This window comes from Anolis carolinensis, chromosome 1, assembly GCF_035594765.1.
Source record: "Anolis carolinensis isolate JA03-04 chromosome 1, rAnoCar3.1.pri, whole genome shotgun sequence".
In the NCBI taxonomy this organism is placed as follows: Eukaryota; Metazoa; Chordata; class Lepidosauria; order Squamata; family Dactyloidae; genus Anolis; species Anolis carolinensis.
This window is the reverse complement of record NC_085841.1, coordinates 257,568,016-257,587,477: the sequence shown is the minus strand read 5'-3', so window position 1 is coordinate 257,587,477 and position 19,462 is coordinate 257,568,016. Positions and strand designations below refer to the sequence as shown.

The 19,462-nt window shown below is 42.0% G+C and overlaps 1 protein-coding gene across 1 annotated transcript; it reads right to left on the bottom strand.

The window, feature by feature from the left end:
- Positions 1-192: 192 nt before the first annotated feature.
- Positions 193-15,851, bottom strand: LOC103279652 (membrane-spanning 4-domains subfamily A member 12). Its single transcript, XM_008115838.3, has 7 exons — positions 15,517-15,851; positions 10,808-10,983; positions 9,001-9,120; positions 8,406-8,462; positions 5,359-5,496; positions 4,135-4,254; positions 193-2,753 (listed from the first exon to the last, which is right to left on the bottom strand). Exons 2-7 carry the CDS (start codon positions 10,979-10,981, stop codon positions 2,745-2,747), a joined length of 618 nt encoding a protein of 205 aa, XP_008114045.1. The 5' UTR covers positions 10,982-10,983; positions 15,517-15,851; the 3' UTR covers positions 193-2,744.
- Positions 15,852-19,462: the final 3,611 nt, after the last annotated feature.

Below are 19,462 nucleotides of genomic sequence, written 5' to 3'. Positions count from 1 at the left end.
CCACTGCACTTGGAAGGCCATCATACTCGGACAACAAGGGATCACCTAAGTAAGTATTAAAACTTGAGTGACCCTTCACTGCTAATCAGGGATCTCTGTAGTGTGGGAGGCTGGGAGCTAGGAATATGTTAGAAGACTTGTTAAAAGATCCAATTCATTTGCAATGTTTCAATAACAACAACAACAATATACTTGTATTGATTGTCATGCTTTATTTTTATCTCGACTTTCTTCCAATACAGGGACTCAAAGCAGCTAATACAATAAGCAAAACAAATGCATTAAAATGTGAATATAAAAAATAAAATCCTTGTGTCATGGAATATAAAATATAAAAATACATTTAAAAACAACATACAGCTTTATATTTGCTACCTGCCTCTCCTCAAGGGTTGAGCCAGGGTAGAACATTGGCTGCATCCACACTGTAAAATGAATGCAATCTGATGCCACTTTAACTTTCTTGGCTCAATGCTATAGAAAGATGGGAGTTTTAGTTTGGTAAGGCACTAGCACTCCCCGGCAGAGAAGAATACATGTCTTGTAAAACTCCAACCCCCATGCTGGAAGTGTCTCCATCCTACATAAGAATGCACAAAGAGAAACACACAGAGAAAAATAAGTCCAATTTATTTGGGGGGAAGGGGACTTTACACACTGAGAAATGTATTTTAATACGAATGCCGAAGACAAAGAGGAGGGAAATGCTATATATTAGATACTCTCAAAACATCTAGCTCCAAAATACTATTTAAATATATTTGGAAATTGGCTTGGGCCAGACCAAAAGACCTACATATAAACACAGTGCCAGCAATGCATTCATAATGCAATTAAATACAGTCAAACTGCACTATAAAGGTCTACACTGATCATATAATGCTGTTTCAGACTGCATTATATGGCAGTATAGATGGGATCTGAGGTGTCACATGCAGTTGCACAAACTCATTTTTTCAGTTCTATTTGGTGCAACAATAATGAAATTATAGAGAAAAGAAATCAGACATGGGATGCATCACAGATAGAATTACTACAGCTTGACACCACTTTCACTGCCCTGATTTAATGCTATCGATTCCTGGGGTCTATGGGAATTATAGCCCAACACATCTAGAGGGTGGGTGGATACAAAAACTGCCACAAAATTCTTCCTAGTGTGTGTTATTCAGGATGTAGGCAGTGAGATGGAGCAGATGGCATGCCTGCATTTTCCCTGAGCTGAAAGAGATCTTGTACATACAAAACTAGCATGTCAAGGAGATATATTTAGGAAAATCGCAGAGGAAAAGACTTACCTCTTAATTTTGCCAAGTGTATAAATTGTGTCCTGATGCTTTGTTTCTCCTGCCTCCAGAAATAAAACCATAGAGCAGCAGTAACCTGTCAGGTTTTTACAAATGTTAAATGGCTCAGTCATTGAGGTGAATGACTTTATGAGTCTTTTGCCACTACTCAGAGACGGGAATTGTTCATATATATGTAAGTTAAGGTGCAGTACTCACACTGATCCTTCAGTATGCTGACTCAGGTTTATTGGGTTAATTTTTGACTAATATTTCTGGATTTATACATGAATGTATAGGGTACCTTATATCAAATCAGATACGGTCTTTCTAGGACAGTGATGTCTACAGTTACAGCTATGGAAAGTCAACCTACAGGATTCCAAATGAGATTTTCTCAATATATACCGGAGACTGAACCTAGCATCCTTTGAATGCAAAGCAGTAGCAATGAGCTGTGATCTTCTAAGAACACATCACAGTATCTGTGTCAGGTGTCAACAGTTATGGCAAGATAAAAGAGTTTTGTTCTCTTTCCTTCATCACCTGATCCTATCCATGGCTGTTCAGGAATAAGCTCCATTGCAGTCAATGGCATTTCATATAATCATAAGAACAAAGAGTTGAAAGAGACCACAAGGACCATCCAGTCCAATCCCATTCTGCCAGGTAAGAAAAGAAACACTTCTTGCATAAGAGTTTAGCCTTCCTGGGAAATAGTGCACATATCTATTTAGAAATGAATTGTATTAAATTCAGTAGCTCTTCTTCCGAAACAAGTATGTACTTCACTGCAGCCTTAAAATACTGGTGCAAGCTACAGAATGGAAGGTAGATAAAGATGTATTTCTCTTTCTCCTCTGACCCCTTCCACACAGCTGAATAAAATCCTACACTTTTTGCTTTGAACTGGAATATATGGCAGTGTGGACTCAGATATTCCAGTTCAAAGCAGATATTGCGGGATTTTCTGGCTTGATATTCTGGGTTATATGGCTATGTGGAAGGGCCCTCTAAAGCAAAACGGTTGAGGTTTTGACAAAGTTTTCGTTTCTAACAGGGCTTCACAAAAAGTATTATTGCCGAGTGATTTGCTGCATGATAATTAAACACCTACCTCAACAAACTCACAATCCTCACTCTCAATATCCTCAAGTGTATTCCTGTGTCATTTGCTGACATTTTAAAAAAGCAAAACAAAAAATTTTCACATAGATTTCGAGTTCCAATATAACATGCCAATTTTAGGAAGCATTTTGTCAAGGAGCTTGTTGATTTCCTCCCCCTTTCACAGGCAAATCCAGTTTGTTTTCTAAAGAGGGGGAGCACACAATGCAAGAAGCCATCAGAATTTAGAGGATAACTTATTTTCATGTCTGTGCTCTGTGTTGGGAAAGATGGAGTGCCGTTCCCTGCCATTTAGCACTCAGCAAAGAAATACAGGTGGTGTGACAGGAATTACAGTTTCTGGAAAGAGACAAAAAGACACCCATTATTAATTATTTTGAAAAGGCAGTCCCCAAGTTACAGACTGACTTCATACATCATACAGTAGAGTCTCGCTTATCTAACCTTCGCTTATCCAATGTTCTGTATTATCCAACATAGTCTGCCTTTTAGTAGTCAATGTTTTCAATACACTGCAATGTTTGGGTGCTAAATTTGTAAATATAGTAATTACTACATAACGTTACTGTGTATTAAACTTCTTTTTCTGTTGATTTGTTGTCAAACATGTTTTGGTGCTTAATTTGTAAAATGATAACATAATTTGACACTTAATAGGCTTTTCCTTAATCCCTCCTTATTTTCCAACATTTTTGCTTATCCAGCATTCTGCCGGCCTATTTATGTTGGATAAGCATTTATGTAGTTGCAAATTGGGCTGAGGCAACAGGAAGTGTGAGGAGATCTGCCCCTAGAAAGGGAAACTCGATCTTTAAGAGTTATCATGGGAAAAGGTGTCTCCACTGAAGCTTCATTACCAATCCTTATTTCCACGGCAACACAAAATTTTCAAAATCCAATTGTCATAGGGACAGAAAGTGAGGTGAAATCTTCTGAACAGGGACACAGACAGCAAAAGAAATGTTATAGGCTTGTTAACCCTTCCCGATTATATCCAACATTTTTTTCAAAAATTGGTTGAAATTACACTTAAAAAATGTTTCTATTTCAACTTACATACAAATTCAGCTTAAGAATAAACCTACAGAACCTATCTTGTTCATAACCTGAGACTGCCTGTACTTTGGGCTGTGGCGCAGGCTGGTAAGCAGCCAGCCAGCTGCAGCCAGCTGCAACAAATTACTCTGATGAGTCATGAGTTCGAGGCCAGCTCGGAGCCTATGTTTGTCTTGTCTTTGTTCTATGTTAAAGGCACTGAATGTTTGCCTTATATGTGTAATGTGATGTGATCCGCCCTGAGTCCCCTTCAGGGTGAGAAGGGTGGAATATAAATACTGTAAATAAATAAATAAATAAATAATCCCTTCTATCCCAACACACATTTTTGCTCAAGTACTTACAGACCAAAAAATATGAACAGGGCAGAAAAATCAGGATCTAAAAAGTTCATAGTGATTCATAGTTTTGAAGGGCTTTCTTCATAGCTTGAAGCTTGGTTGTCAAAGTCAGAAGGAAAAACTCGGAAGGTTAAAGTCGGAAAAAGCTACTTTTGAGGAGCAAGGGAAGAAGGGGCATGTTTGGAGCTAACAGATTGTACCTAAATTTGTGGTAATATTTTTAGATTTGTTTACATTTAGATGGTTAAGAGAAAAAGGGGCCTGCTTTAGAACTAAATATGTTTCAACAATAGCAAGCTAAAAAAGTAGAGTTCCCTTCTCACCATCCATTGATAGACCTCCTGTCTTGTGGCCCTGAATCCAGTCACCACGGCAGTGACTGCTATGGATATTTCAAGGAATGAAAGGATGATAAAGATCACATTCAGCCCATATGCCAGATTCTGTGGACAAAACAAGAAATGGTTATGCAGATTGCCACTGATCCAACTACAGTACTTAGAAACCAACTTATCATTCCAGATTTGGAAGGACCATCACAATCCATTGCCTAGGAATGTAGGGATCCATGTCCCTTTTTGGTTTAAAACCGAAATGCATATTATTTACTTTGCTTATTTTTGGTGTAAATATAATGTATATCTAGGATGTTTCAGAGAGTATTTACTTTTTCTGGAACTTAAGGGATTATACCAATCCTAACTTTTACATTAAAAAACTCAGTTTTTTGCTTCACATGCTTGATCTATGAGGATTTTGCAGTGGCTTAAAAAGTTAAAGCATCATAAAACCAAACAAAACAAATAAAACGAACTGTATTAATAAAAGAACACAAGTATCACAAATTCAACCATATTCTAAAAGCTGACAATGTTTTACCTTAAAGCCCTTTCTAAAAAGTTAGATTTTAACAATACAGAAAATAGTCTGAAACATTGTAATCAGAAAACAGACTGCTACTATATGCATGAGAGCTGACATGACATAGTGGTTTGAGTGTCACATATTACAACTCGGGAAACCAGCTTTCAAATTTCCACCTAGCCAAGGAAGCCCACTAGATGGCCTTGGATAAATCACACTCCCACCTTCAAAGGAAAGCCAAAGCAAATCCCCTCTGAACAAATGTGGCCACAAAAACCATGCGATTGAGTTGCCTTAGAATCACTGTATGTCAACAATGACTTTAGGACATGCAACAACTATATGATTTTTTAAAAATTCATTCAAATTTCAGGGAAGAACAAGTCCTTTTACCAAAATTCTCCTCACTGCAAGAGATTCATAGATAAGAGCAGTTTTCTATGGCTATTTGCAGTTTGAGATTACTATGAAAACATGCATATGGAATTCTTATCCAGAAATGTTATGTTATGCACATTTCTGAGAGTTTCCTTCTCAGAATAATTCCCAAATGGTGAAGCTTCTCCTTTATCTAAGATTGCCATCCGTTTTCTGATGCTCCAGAAACCCAGTTTTGGAAATATTTTGAATCTCCACAACCACCTTTCTGACACATACACACACAGAAGAGTTGGGAAGCTTACCGTCTTAGAATGGCAATACCCATAAGCATCACATATATTTGAAATCTTTTTCTCTTGTGCAATTTCTGTAGCATGGAGGACTGTTGCAATCACGGCAGAAAGAATGACAAGGAAGTTGGCAATGATAGCTGCTTTCACCTTCATCAGCAAAATGGAATGAACAAAATAAGTGATACATTTATTACATCAGCTCTGTGTCTTTGAATAACACTTGCCAACCCCAGAATTTACTTCCCTGACCTTATTGTCATTACATGCCATAGTTACTTCTTGATAAGGGGTACTCCCTTGCTCCTTTGGCTGTTTTGATCAGTAAAATCTGTACTGTTGCAAGGCAAACTGCCTTGTTAGACAGCAGTGGAAGTGTAATGCTCCCCCTGTGCAGTTCTATGCCCTCTCCTTTTCCCAGAAGAGTCTCCTGCTAAAGCTATTGCTCCTTATCCTATGTAAATGGGAAGAAGGCAATTTGAAGACATAGCTGATTTCTGCTGGAGAGAAATAAAAGGTGCTCACACATATGAAATGAATTTCATATTCCCTTGAAGCCCTGAGCAGTAGCAATGTCATTATTTGCACCACCTTCCATCTTCCCAATGGTAAGCAGACAATACAGTAGCCCCTGCGTTTTCTGCCTAAGGCTTGACAGATGCTGGGGGCATTTACTGAATGGGGCACAAAGGGTTAACCTCTATGGCCTGTTCAAAAGATGGACATTTAACAACAACAACAACAATTTTATTTCTTATCTGCCTCTCCTCATGGCTTGAGGCGGGTCACAGCACAGTCAAAACACACAAACATTGCAAAAATTCTATAACTATATACAGTAGAGTCTCACTTATCCAACACTCACTTATCCAACGTTTTGGATTATCCAACGCATTTTTGTAGTCGATATTTTCAAAACATCGTGATATTTTGGTGCTAAATTAGTAAATACAGTAATTACTACATAGCATTACTGCGTATTGAACTACTTTTTCTGTCAAATTTGTTGCATAACATGATGTTTTGCTGCTTAATTTATAAAATCATAACCTAATTTGATGTTTAATAGGCTTTTCCTTAATCCCTCCTTATTATTCAACATATTCGCTTATCCAAGTTCTGCCGGCCTGTTTATGTTGGATAAGTGAGACTCTACTGTACCGGTAATAGTAGAGTGGGAAGAGACCTCATGGGCCATCTAGTCCAACCCGCTGCCAAGTAGCAGGAAATTGCATTCAAAGCACCCCCGACAGATGGCCACCCAGCCTCTGTTTAAAAGCCTCCAAAGAAGGAGCTTCTGCCACACTCCGGGGCAGAGAGTTCCACTGCTGAACACCTCTCACTTATCCAATGTTCTGCCGGCCCGTTTATGCTGGATAAGTGAGACTCTACTGTAGTTCTATATAAGATACATAGTAAAACATATTTTAAGTCACTAATGGGCATGTAACAAGGTATCCTCATGTACATTTATGTCACTAATGGGATGGTGCCCGTTGCCTAGTATGAAGACACACAGTGTGGAACATGTGGTCCGACTAGGCATCATAATTTGTCATCGGTGGCTTGAGGTAATAGAATTTGAAATGGGACAACATCTGGAGGCCCACACACTTCCCAGTGCTTGTTGTAGAGGGAACAGGAATTGTTAGGAGATAGTAAGATCTGTGCAACACCTCTGTCTTGATGTAAATATGTATGTGTTAAAATGGAAATAGTTTGACTCTATGACCTAGGAGAACAGGATTAACTGGAAAGGGCTCTCCTGGTTAAACACTGAACACCATTATTTCCAATCACTGTTCGATTTTCTGATAAGCTATTTAAATACTGAATAACCCAGAGGCAAATTTCTGTCTCTCTTACTGTGTGGTCCTGCAAGGAATGTAATAATGACATTGATTGGAAATGCTCCCTCTGGGGCAAGGATATTGCTATAACACCCAGAGATGTCAAAGTGTCTGCTTCTCTGAATATTGCTGTCTGTTAAACTAAATATTGGGTAAGGTCTCTTAGGAAGCCCAGATAGAGACATCTTTAGTTTGAAGAAACTCCTTTGTTTTAGAAAGCCAGCTGATGTTATTTCTTTTCTGGGATGCTCAAAAAAAGAATCCAAATGGAATGGCCATTATTATTCTGCAGGATGGGGTCTACTTGAACCAAGGGCTTGAGCTGCATGCTGAAAACCACTTATCTCTATCTTGATGAAATCACTATCTAAATCAAGTCTCACTTCTTCTAGCAGAAATCACTCTTTCAGGACCCTAGAATCTGGGATTTTGGCCAGGGAATCTTATTAGTACATTCTCTTTCTCAAGGTCCTATCTCAGTCTCGAGGACCTTAACTTATTCTCTTTTCCTTGCACTCTTCCAGTCAGGAGAGCTCCCTAGCTACTTACAAATCCAATAAGACCAAGGAGAGGTGACTTCTGAGATCTCTTTTATCTTTGAAGGAGTAATTTCTTAGCATACTGCAATTCCCCAAAATTGCAGCCTCTTTCCTTATGTTGTATCTGTGGATTAGGCAAAGTATTATATTGCCCTTATTGTCAAATCTCTTCCATTCTCTCATCTTTTCCTCCTCTTACCAACCCACAGAGTTTCAAATTACTTCATTCCATTCCCCCCCGCCCCCGCTTGTCTAGCAAATTTTCTTACTTTAAGTTAGTATCAATCCATCCTAAAGCAACTGTGTTTCTTCTGCATGTCCTGTTTAATATTTACTACTATTTTGTGGATGATTGCTGTGAAATATCCAGCCATGAATGAGTACACAACGGGATACATTAGTGGATTATTAAACTGATTTATCCTATGAAAATACAGCTGCCCTAGATCTCAACACAACATTGTAGCTCACTCATTCTCCCCCCCCTCCCTCTCTCATTTAATCCATTGTAAACATGCACAAGCAGTATGACCCCCAAGAGGCCTCTTTTCCTGCATGGTTTTACTCTCCAGTAAATACCTCTGAAAAAGTACTGGCATCAGCTTTTGAAATGTTGTATTATATTTTTGTTGGCTTTACTCTTGAAAAAAAAACACAAGGAAATATTTACCAGCCAAACATGTTCTCTTTTCTCCATTTCCACAAGTAATGACCCAGAAAACAGTAACTGCACAGGACAGGAAAAAAAAATAAAGAACAAGCATCAGGGATGAACCTCTTTGCTCTCTCTGCAAAAGCCAAAGTGCCCGGAATCAGGACACAATAATAAAGTTCAGAAACATTATTCATTTTACTTTCTGATCAGTTTATTTCATTTTTTTCTGAAAAAAGTAAGTTGTAGAACCACTCAGAGGTCCTTACTTTATAGGGAAGTGTGTGTAACAAACAATTCATTTTTGCATGTGAAAAACATGCACATATCTATTAGAGAGAAGCAGAATTTGCAACTGACTAAACATTTGGGTGAGCCATAGGCAGTAGTGGGATAGAGTGGATGAGTTACTACTTGTTGCAAGTTGATCCTCTATTTTCAGACCTCTCTGCCAGTAGCAATAAATACCTACCTTCTCACCTTCAAGAGCTCCTATAATATCAATTGGAGATGATGGTAGCTGCCATCACCTAATATATCAAGAGGGACCAGGTCGAGACGACGGTCTATGGACCAATGAGTGATTTCCCATTCTCTCAGGCAGCTTGCTTACCAAGATCCCAATCCAGAAGTAGATCCCACTCTTCACAGTGAGGCTCTCAGAATTATGCTGCACTACAGTCAGGACAATGCCGAAGCTTATCTGTGTAGCCCCCAAAACAATCAGTACAGCCTGGAGGAGAAGAAAAAAGAGGTTGGGGGTCAGTATTTGTGGAAGTCATGCCTCTCATAGTAACCACCTTGTTAAACTGTTAAATCAACCCTAATTATTCCGCAGTTCATCTCATGGTCACCAAATACATCTCTCTTCTTATCTTAATCATGACAGCTATTTCTCTTAACCTTGCTTGGCTTGTGCAAACATCTTCCTCACCGTTATCTATTTCCAAGAGCCAAGCTTGTTCATAGTCACAGAAGTCATAACAGGTATGTTTACCAAAGCATATAATACCATTACCCAAAACTCTCAGTGATCCTGGATGATGATGATGATTCCTTTTTGAAAAAATAAACATCAATCTGTGGGGTCCTCTGGTGTCACTAACCAAACTACAAACATCAGAGAGACACAGTTGCTAAACTGGAATAATCATCCTGCAGTTGTATATTATCAAATGGTCCATAGTCTAACATTCTTTGGAATACTACCCCAAGAAGTTTGTAAGATCAGGATTACTCTGGGGTCTGAGATTGCAGGGCCAAAATATGCAACCAACGGATGACATCTTGCAATGTTGCTGGGAGAGGGGCCTTATATATAAGGAGCAGTCCTTGGCGATGGCAATAAGTTTGCACAATATGTACTATTCAAACCAGGGGTCCCCAAACTAAGGCCCGGGGGCCGGATGCGGCCCATCGAAGCCATTTATCCGGCCCCCCATGGCACAAGGGCAGAAGGGGGTTGGGCTAAATGACCCAAGGGGTCTCTTCTCTTACAACCCTTATTATTATTATTATTATTATTATTATTATTATTATTATTTTATTATGACACAGCAAACAAAATAGATATGCTGGATTTCGTATAAAAAAAATCACAAGTCGAACACTTCCCAAGTGTGTGATGTATTTTCGGATGATGCGTGCAGATCCCAGTAGGGTGGCCTTTTGCAGTTGGCAGATCATAATTTATTATTATTATTATTATTATTATTATTATTATTAACAACATTGAGGGTGGGTGGCCATCTGTCAGGGGTGCTTTGCTTGTGCGTTTGGCGCACAAAGGCAGAAGGAGGTTTGACTAAATGGCCCACGGGGTTTCTTCCAACCCTCTATTATTATTATTATTATTATTATTATTACTACTACTACTACTACTACTACTATTATTAACATTGAGGCTGGGTGTCCATCTGTCAGGGGTGTTTTGCTTGTGCTTTCGATGCACAAAGGCAGAAGGGGACTGGACTCAATGGCCCAAGGGGTCTCTTCCAACCCTTTATTATTATTATTATTATTATTATTATTGCTTGGTGGCCAACTATAGTCCGGCCCTCCAACGGTCCGAAGGATCGTGAACTGGCCCCCTGTTTAAAAAGTTTGGGGACCCCTGATTCAAACAAACAAACAAAAACATCAGAAAATTGAGAAAAATATACATATACGTATATAGTTTTCTAGGTAGCATTCTTGTCCTCAGACTCCTCCTCTTCACCCCGAGGGCTAGAAATGAGGGCTCAGGTTCTCAGATTAGGGAACGTTACAAAGCATAAAAATTTGATAATAAGGAGACTCAATGCATGGCTTCATTTTGGTCATTCATTTTCATTAACATTCTTGAACGACACCTGGTCTTGCACAAAGAAATTCTATAAACCTGGCTCTGGGCCTGGATTGATAAGTCTGTAGGTCCTTACCCCAAGTGCTTTTGGCTGTATATTCTTGAACTGTTTCATCTCGGGTGATATGATCTGTGACGAAGTTGACCCAAGCATCGTGACAGGAGGAGCCTCTGCCGACTGCGGACCCGTCTGTGGGATGACCTGGGTGATGATCCTTACATTTCCACAATCTGTCACAGTAGAGGACATTTCTGCAACCAAGAGAGGTAACACACATTCAACAGGGCAAGATGAGGTGAAAAGGTGCCATGTTAAAATACCTGGGTGCCAAAAATGTATGTACAATTTAAGAAATACTATCTATGTATTACTTGAATTGAAGTATGGTAGCAATGTGTAGTATGGCATTCACTCAAAAGACCAAATTAGTCAAATGATTGTTAGTGTCACTGTGCGAGAGACAGGGCAGTCAAAGAAAATGGCAGAAGCATGGCTGTCATTCAAGGAGCTCAAGACCATTTTGAGGTGGTATTTAAAATTTTAGAACGTTGTGGAAGTACAATGATAATGGAGACGTAAATATGCAACAGAACCTTCAACATTCCTAACAACTGCATGCATTTGTAATAAGCTTGAGATGCATGGTACTGTGTATGATATTGTGATGTGCATGAGGGAAGATCCAGGAGCCCTTGCACAGCAACAAGTCCTGCTTCTTCTGCTATGGTGTTGAATAGTTTACAAGCTTGCCACAAAATTCTACCAAACAATGCACACACAAGCAGAAGTTAGCAGAATGAGCTTAGGATGTATTCTTAAAACAGCAAAATGAAAAGTTTTCATCCTAAGATTATTACATGATTGATTTTACTTCCAAAAAGATGGTGCCCCACCACACTTCTACCAAGATGTGAGAGCTTACCTCAATGAGAATTTGCCAGGACAATGGATAGGATGAAGACGTGTAGTTGAGTTCCCCCCATGCTCTCCTGACTTAACACCCCTTGACTTCTACCTATGGGGGACCTTAAAGGATGTGATGTATCATAGAAAACTGGCTATGCTGGTGGCACTTCAGGAACTAATTGAAACAGCATGCCCAGTAAAACATGTGGGTACTTTGGTCAATGTCAATAAAGCAGCATTTCACCAGAATCAGTAGTGCCTGTATGCTGATGGTAACTACTCTGAACACCTCTTGTAATTGCAGAAGCCATATGTAACTTGTATTTATCGTTTGTTTTCAATATATATACTGAGGGTTACAACTTCAATACTGTTTTTCCCTTTCTTAAAATGTGCATGCATTTTAGCGCCCTCTGTATTTGAAAGGATGTCATATAGAAGATGGAGCAGGCATGTTTTCAGCTGCTCTAGAGACTAGGACATGGAGCAGAGATTCAAACTGCAGGAAAAAATATTTCATTTGAATATTTGGAAGAACATCCTGTCGGTAAAAGCTGTTCAGCAGAGGAATATGCTGCCAGGAAGTGTGATTTGAGTCTTGTACTCTGCAGGTTTTAAAGCAGAGACTGGTTGATCACCTGTCTGGAGGGCTTTGATTGTGTGTTCCTGCGAGGAAGAATGAGGTTCGACTGGATGGCCTCTGGGGTCTCTTTCAACTCTTTGAGTCTATAATTCTACAGGGTTGCTATAAATCAACAAGTACCTTGAAGGCACATAAACAAACACATGAAAAATCAACACACCGAAGACAAATAATTGCAGCCAATTGTTTCATGTAGTACAGAGATTGCTCACTTTCTTCTAATGTTGCAACACTGACAGGGGGGTCCTTTGCTTCCGTGAAAATTGAAAACTCATGGAATCCCCCCCCCCCCCCCGATTGAAAATTATTGCAAAAGATTCACTTTATTGCAAAAGATCCACAAAACAGGAAATCAGCAAAACCTATAAGCCAAACCAGAATAGATACTGTTCACATTGATTTGACTGGCTTAAAAATGCAAAGGCATTTGGGTGGATAGCCCAGGGTGCACCTACATTGTAGAATGCCATGGCTCAATGCTATGGATTCATGGAAGTTGTACTTCGGTGATACAGAGAAGGCCAAAGATCTTGTAAAGCTATAACTCACTGAGGTATGGCAGTTAAAATTGTATCAAACTGCATTAATTTTACAATCTTGACTGTGACTAGTTGGACCTTTTTTTTACTTTCTGTGCCATTAGTGTTTCTGATATAGATCAGGCCCTTGATACCTACTACTTTTAAAAAAGCTGGTCACATACATGTGCTGGTGATGAGGAACGGAAAAAAATGGATTTTTAGACATATATTGTATGCACATTAGAAGCAGTGAAATGTAGAAAAATCAAACTCTCTCTCTGTGTTAGATTTTTGGGATGCACAAGCTGACAGGACAGGGGGGAGAAGGGGGGCCTTCTACATTCCAGTACGAGATGGTGCCAGGTATGCGAATGGAGGGAGAGTGACTTCTCCCCCTCCCTTTTGACAAGGCAGAAGTAGGCCTCTTGATGGATTTCTCTTTGTGAAGTGACTTGCTACAAGTTTAAGAGTGCTTAGGGTGCTTAAATATGCTGATTGTGCATATTTATGCCCATGTATGTAAGCATGTGAAGTGACGTACTAATGACGAGATGTATATAAAAGCATGTTCTTTGTCTGAAAATGTATAAAAAGGCCAGTCTACGCCTTGGTCGTGGCTCTGGTTTGCTTTTTGGAACAGATTCCACTTCCAGAGTCTCAGCTGAAATAATAAACCGGACTTTTTGGGCCTCTCAGAAGGATCTCTCTTGTTATCTCTCCCTCCATTCTACAACACTGGTTCTTTCCCTTGCCTTGCCTTGCCTTCAGAGGCAAAACAAGATGAAGGTCAGATATTTACGGGCTCAGTTGCAATTGGTACTTCTAAGTACAAAGAATCCCCCCTTGCACCCCACACTGTGGTACCAATCCAGATCGGAGAGTGAGTGCATTACAATTTGCCATGCTAAGAAATGTTTTCCTGAAATGCATCCTCCTGCTCTCCACAACACCACGACCTATGAAGATTGGATGTCAAAGAGCCTTGGAACTTGAAAATCGGCATTGCTTTTAGGAGGGAGGATATACCGTAACATTTTGCTGCAGGCCACTTTTGTCTGATGTTTTGGTCCCCAAGGACAGGGAGAAGAATGATCAAATCAAAGAAAGAAAGACATGTATGAATCTTAAAATAAACGAAATGGGGTAATGATAGGGAGATGAGGAAAATAATAATTAAAGTTGTCAAAGGGGTACTGGACTGGGGGAAGGCAGGATAATAATAGTAACAACAATAATAACAAGACAGTTATCAAAGAAGGTAAAGGTAAAGGTTTTCCCCTGACATTAAGTCTAGTCATGTCTGACTGGGGGGTGGTGCTTATCTCAATTTCTAAACCAAAGAGCCGGCGTTGTCTGTAGACTCCTCCAAGGTCATGTGGCCGGCATGACTGCATGGAGTGCCATTACCTTCCCGTAGAAGCGGTACCAATTGATCTACTCACATTTGCATGTTTTTGAACTACTAGGTTGGCAGAAGCTGGGGCTAACAGTGGGAGCTCACCCTGCTCCCCGGATTTGAACTGCCAACCTTTCAGTCAGCAAGTTCAGCAGCTCAGCAGTTTAATCTGCTGCGCTACCATGGGTTCCAGTCATAGGAGTATATCCCAAATAATAAATATTATTTGTTACTATTGTTACCCACATATTTTCAGAGCTTTCCAAACATTTCATGCTGGTGTCACACCTTCCAGACAAGCACCATTTTGCAACACAGTAATTCACTTTTTCTTGCAAACTGGAGGTTAAATCAACCCCTTATAAGAGATACTGAAAGATACATAAATTGTATAATGGGGGGCACAACATATTTCTTGAAAACGTTTCATTTATATTTTTAAAATATGTGATTCAACACATTTCCAAGATCTTTGTCATTTCTCGTTGAATTTGGCAACACACTTACACGCTGCAGCCAACACCCTGATGAGTTAAGACACAATTTGGAAAGCTCTGCTATAAAGAGGGGTATATTTATACAGGCTGTCCCTGAGTTACAACTATCCGACTTACAAATAGTTGAGAATGGGGGTGAGACAACAGGAAATGAGAAAAATCTACCCCTAGGAAAGAAAGTTCACTCTTGAAAAAGTTATCATGGGGAAAAAGGTGTCTCTATTGAAGCTTTCTCACCAATCTTTGTTTCACAAGAAGCCAATTTTTTCAAAAATCGAGTTATTACATGGACAGAAAGCGAGATGGAGTCTTCTGAACAGGGACACGGACAGCAAAATAAGTAACTTGGGGAATGCCTGGATAGTATATCCCAGGCATGGGGAAACTTGGGCCCTCTTTCCAAGTGTTTTGGACTTCAACTCCCACCATTCCTCACAGCCTCAGGCCCCTTCCTTTTCCCCCTCAGCCGCTTAAGCGGCTGAGGGGGAAAAGGAAAGGGCCTGAGGCTGTGAGGAATGGTGGGAGTTGAAGTCCAAAACACCTGGAAAAAGGGCCCAAGTTTCCCCATGCCTGGTGTGTCCTATTGGAGGTCTCTGGCTCACAATCCCAAGGCTGCATCTGCGCTGTCTAATAAGACAATTTTGGCATCATCACTGCCATGCTCCAATCCTATGTGATCATGGGAGTTGTAGTTTTTACAAGGCCTCTCGCCTTCTCTGCCCAGGAGTGTTGGTACCTCACCAAACTACATCACCCAGAGCCAGGGAGAAGGACAACAACAACTTTTTTTCCCAACAAAACAAGCAACGCAGGGGACTCACCGCCGGCCAGGTCCTTTCCAATCTGAACGAGTGGGTTTGTGGAGGAAGCTCCAGCGTCCGGAGGCGAAAACAAAGTAGCTCCTCCTCCTCCTCCCTCCCCAAAGCTCCAGCCGCGGAAGGCAGGGTGGGAAAACAGGCTCAATCCCCGAGCGCCTCGGGCTGGAAGTTTTCCAGCGCAGGGAAAAGCCGTGCCTCTCTCTCCCGACGTGGAGTGAACCGACTCATTGGGCGCCTCCTGCCCGAAGCCAAGGCGAGCCTGGAAGGATCTCCCTTCCGAAGAGCTTGGCTCAGAGGCCGGAGGGAGGAAAGAGGACTGGCGCTCAGAGAGAGCGCTGCTGGAGAAAGTATTTCATTCCACTCATCCTTTTTGTGTAGCGTCCTATCAACCTCAAGACAGATCGGTGCCTGTTGAAGGCTTTCATGGCCGGCATCACTGGGTTGCTGTGAGTTTTCCGGGCCGTATGACCAAGAGCATTCTCTCCTGACGTTTCGCCCACATATATGGCAGGCATCCTCAGAGGTTGTGAGGTCTGTTGGAAACTAGTCAAGTGGGGTTTATATATCTGTAGAAGGTCCAGGGTGGGAGAACGAAGTCTTGTCTGCCTGAGGCAAGGGGACTCAGGGCGGATTACAATGAACACATATATGGCAAACATTCAATGCCAACAGACAAACAACATATATAGACAGACACAGAGGCATTTAACTTTTTTTTTTCCAGCTTCACAATTCCGGCCACAGGGGAAGCTGTTGCTTCACTGTCCAGTTGTACTTCCTCATTCCATTCCTCGTGTTTTGCTGGCAGTTTTATGATGTTGTAAATTAGTTAAATTAGCCTCCCGCATAAAGCCTCCCGCATAAATTTCCCTAATTGACAGATGCAACTGTCTTTCGGGGCTGCATAGGTCAACAGCAAGCCGGGCTATTTAATGGTCGGGGGCTTAACCTGACCCGGGCTTCGAACTCATGACCTCTCGGTCAGTAGTGATTTATTGCAGCTGGTTACTAGCCAGCTGCGCCACAGCCCGGCCCAATGTTGCAATTAATCACCTTGGTTGGCACTGAATAGCCTGGCAGCTTCAAGGCGTGGCAGTTTCCTGTTTGGAGGAATCCTTTGTTGGGAGGTGTTAGCTGTCCAGGATCTATAAACCTTCCTTGCTTAGTTTCTTCATACCTCACAACCTCTGAGGATGCCTGCCATAGATGTGGGCGAAACGTCAGGAGAGAATACTTCTGCAACATGGCCATACAATCCGGAAAACATACAATAACATAGAATAGTAGAGTTGGAAGAGACCTCATGGGCCATCCAGTCCAACCCCCTGCCAAGTAGCAGGAAATCGCATTCAAAGCACCCCCGACAGATGGCCACCCAGCCTCTGCTTAAAAGCCTCCAAAGAAGGAGCTTCTGCCACACTCCGGGGCAGAGAGTTCCACTGCCAAACAGCTCTCACAGTCAGGAAGTTCTTCCTAATGTTCAGGCGGAATCTCCTTTCCTGTAGCTTGAAGCCATTGTTCTGCGTCCTAGTCTGCAGAGTTGCAGAAAACAAGCTTGCTCCCTCCTCCCTATGACTTCCCTTCACGTATTTGTACATGGCTATCATGTCTCTTCTCAGCCTTCTCTTCTGCAGGCTAAACATGCCTAGTTCTTTAAGCCGCTCCTCATAGGGCTTGTTCTCCAGACCCTTGATCATTTTAGTTGTCCTCCTCTGGACGCTTTCCAGCTTGTCAACATCTCCCTTCAACTGTGGTGCCCAGAATTGGACACAGTATTCCAGGTGTGGCCTGACCAAGGCAGAATAGAGGGGGAGCATGACCTCCCTGGATCTAGATGCTATGCTCCTATTTATGCAGGCTAAAATCCCTGTGTTCCTGGCCATGAAAGCCTTCAACAACACATTGTCCCAGGCTCTTTCTTGTCTGGAATTCCCGTCTTCTGGGTATTGTTCTTTATTTACTGTTCTGATTTTAGAGTTTAATACAGTAGAGTCTCGCTTATCCAACCTTTGCACACCCAACATTCTGTATTATCCAATGCAGTTTGCCTCCCGCCTAGATCTACAATTGTTTCTCTAGGCAGCAATTCTATCTTTTTTATTCTATTTAAAAACTCTAAAATCAGAACAGTAAATAAGGAACAACACTCTGAAAACAGAGGAATTCCAGACAAGAATCAATTAGGGGCAGTTAACAACTTGGAACAAAGGATTGCCCAGACAAGAAGAAGCCAGGACATGAAGCTTACAAGGCCATTAATGCTAATCAAGGTGATTAATTACAACATTCACACTGGTCTCCAACAGGCAAGAGTTCTTTCTCCCACCCTGGATCTTCCATAGATAAATAAACTTTCCTTGCTTAGTTTTTCCAACAGACCTGACAACCTCTGAGGATGCCTACCATAGATGTGGGTGAAACGTCAGGAGATAATACTTCTGGAACATGGCCATACAGCCTGGAAAATTCACAACAACCCTGTGATTTCAGCAATGAAAGCCTTTGACAACACAATTCTATCTTTATTTATAGTCATTTTTTTAGTAGTCAATGCTTTTGTGGTTAATCACCGAGACGTGGTTGGACGAGCTGGGTGGAGTGAATCTCACCCAGCTGTGTCCACCGGGTTTCGGGGTGCATCAGCAGGCCAGGGCTGGGGGGCGGGGAGGAGGAGTCGCGGTGATCTTTCGGCAGTCCATCGCCCTGATCAGATGCACCGTTCCGCAATCTTCGAGGTTCGAGTGTGTCTTCTTGAAGGTGGGAGCCCGAGACAGCTTGGGGATTCTGCTGGTGTACCGTTCACCCCGCGACCCAGCAGTCTCTCTGTCTGAGCTAGCAGAAGTGGTCTCCAATTCAGCCCTGGTCTCCCAACAACTCATAGTTTTGGGAGACTTTAACATCCATGCCGAGACCACATTGACAGGTGCAGCTCAGGATTTCATGGTTGCCATGATGACCATGGGGCTGACTCAAGTTATATCTGGGCCCACACATCAGGCAGGACACACGCTGGACCTTGTCTTTATTGTGGACGGTGGGACAGTCAGAGTGGAAGAGCAAAACATCCTTCCATTGTCATGGTCTGACCATCATCTGATCTGTTTAAGTTTCGCCGTGTCTTCTAACCTCCGCAGGGGTGGTGGACCCACTAAGATGGTCCGCTCCAGGAGGCTGATGGATCCGGATGGACTTTTGTGGTCTCTTGTGGATCTTCCTGTTCTGGAGACTGGCGATCCTGTCGATGTCCTGGCTGATCGCTATAATAGTGAGCTGACAAGGGCACTTGACACGATCACTCCCGAACGTCCCCTCTTGCTGCATAGAGTCACGTCGACTCCTTGGTTCACTGAGGAGCTGGCTGTGATGAAGCGTGTGAGGAGGGGACTAGAGTGCATCTGGAGGAAATCTCAGGATGTGTCTGACCAAGCACGGGCTAAAGCCGCTATTAAGGCTTACTCTGTGGCTCTGTGAGCAGCCAGGAAAGCTTTCACGACTGCCCGCATAGCGTCTGCAGCCAACAGGCCATCGGAGTTGTTCCGAGTTGTTGGGGAGCTCCTGCGGCCTCCCGAGACCCAGGGGCTTCCTGATGACTTGGCAACTCGGTGCAGCGATTTCGCGCACCATTTTGCAGGCAAAGTTGCTCAGATACGCCGTGAGTTGGACTCCAGCTTAACTGTAGTTCCAGCGGAGGTAACCGAGGTACCTGTCTGTTCGATCTTGTGAGATTTTTTCCGGCTTGTTCTTCCTGATGACGTGGAGGGGATTCTTGGGTCTGTGAGGGCGACCACTTGCGCTCTGGATCCTTGTCCTTCTTGGCTGGTTAAGCTGGCCAAAGATGGGTTGTTGGATTGGTTTGTGGCTATTATAAATGCCTCCTTGGGTCAGGGGTCAGTTCCATCCTGCTTTAAGCAGGCAGTAGTAAAACCATTACTAAAAAAGACCTCTTTAG

Bases quoted from the DNA above. Each gene is read 5' to 3' on its own strand.
- LOC103279652 (XM_008115838.3), bottom strand. From the start codon at position 10,981: ATGTCCTCTACTGTGACAGATTGTGGAAATGTAAGGATCATCACCCAG. The intron at 9,121-10,807 runs GTAAGGACCTAC...CTTCTCCTCCAG, and splicing joins TACAGCCAAAAGCACTTGGG to GCTGTACTGATTGTTTTGGG. The intron at 4,255-5,358 runs GTAAGCTTCCCA...TTTTGTCCACAG, and splicing joins GGTATTGCCATTCTAAGACG to AATCTGGCATATGGGCTGAA.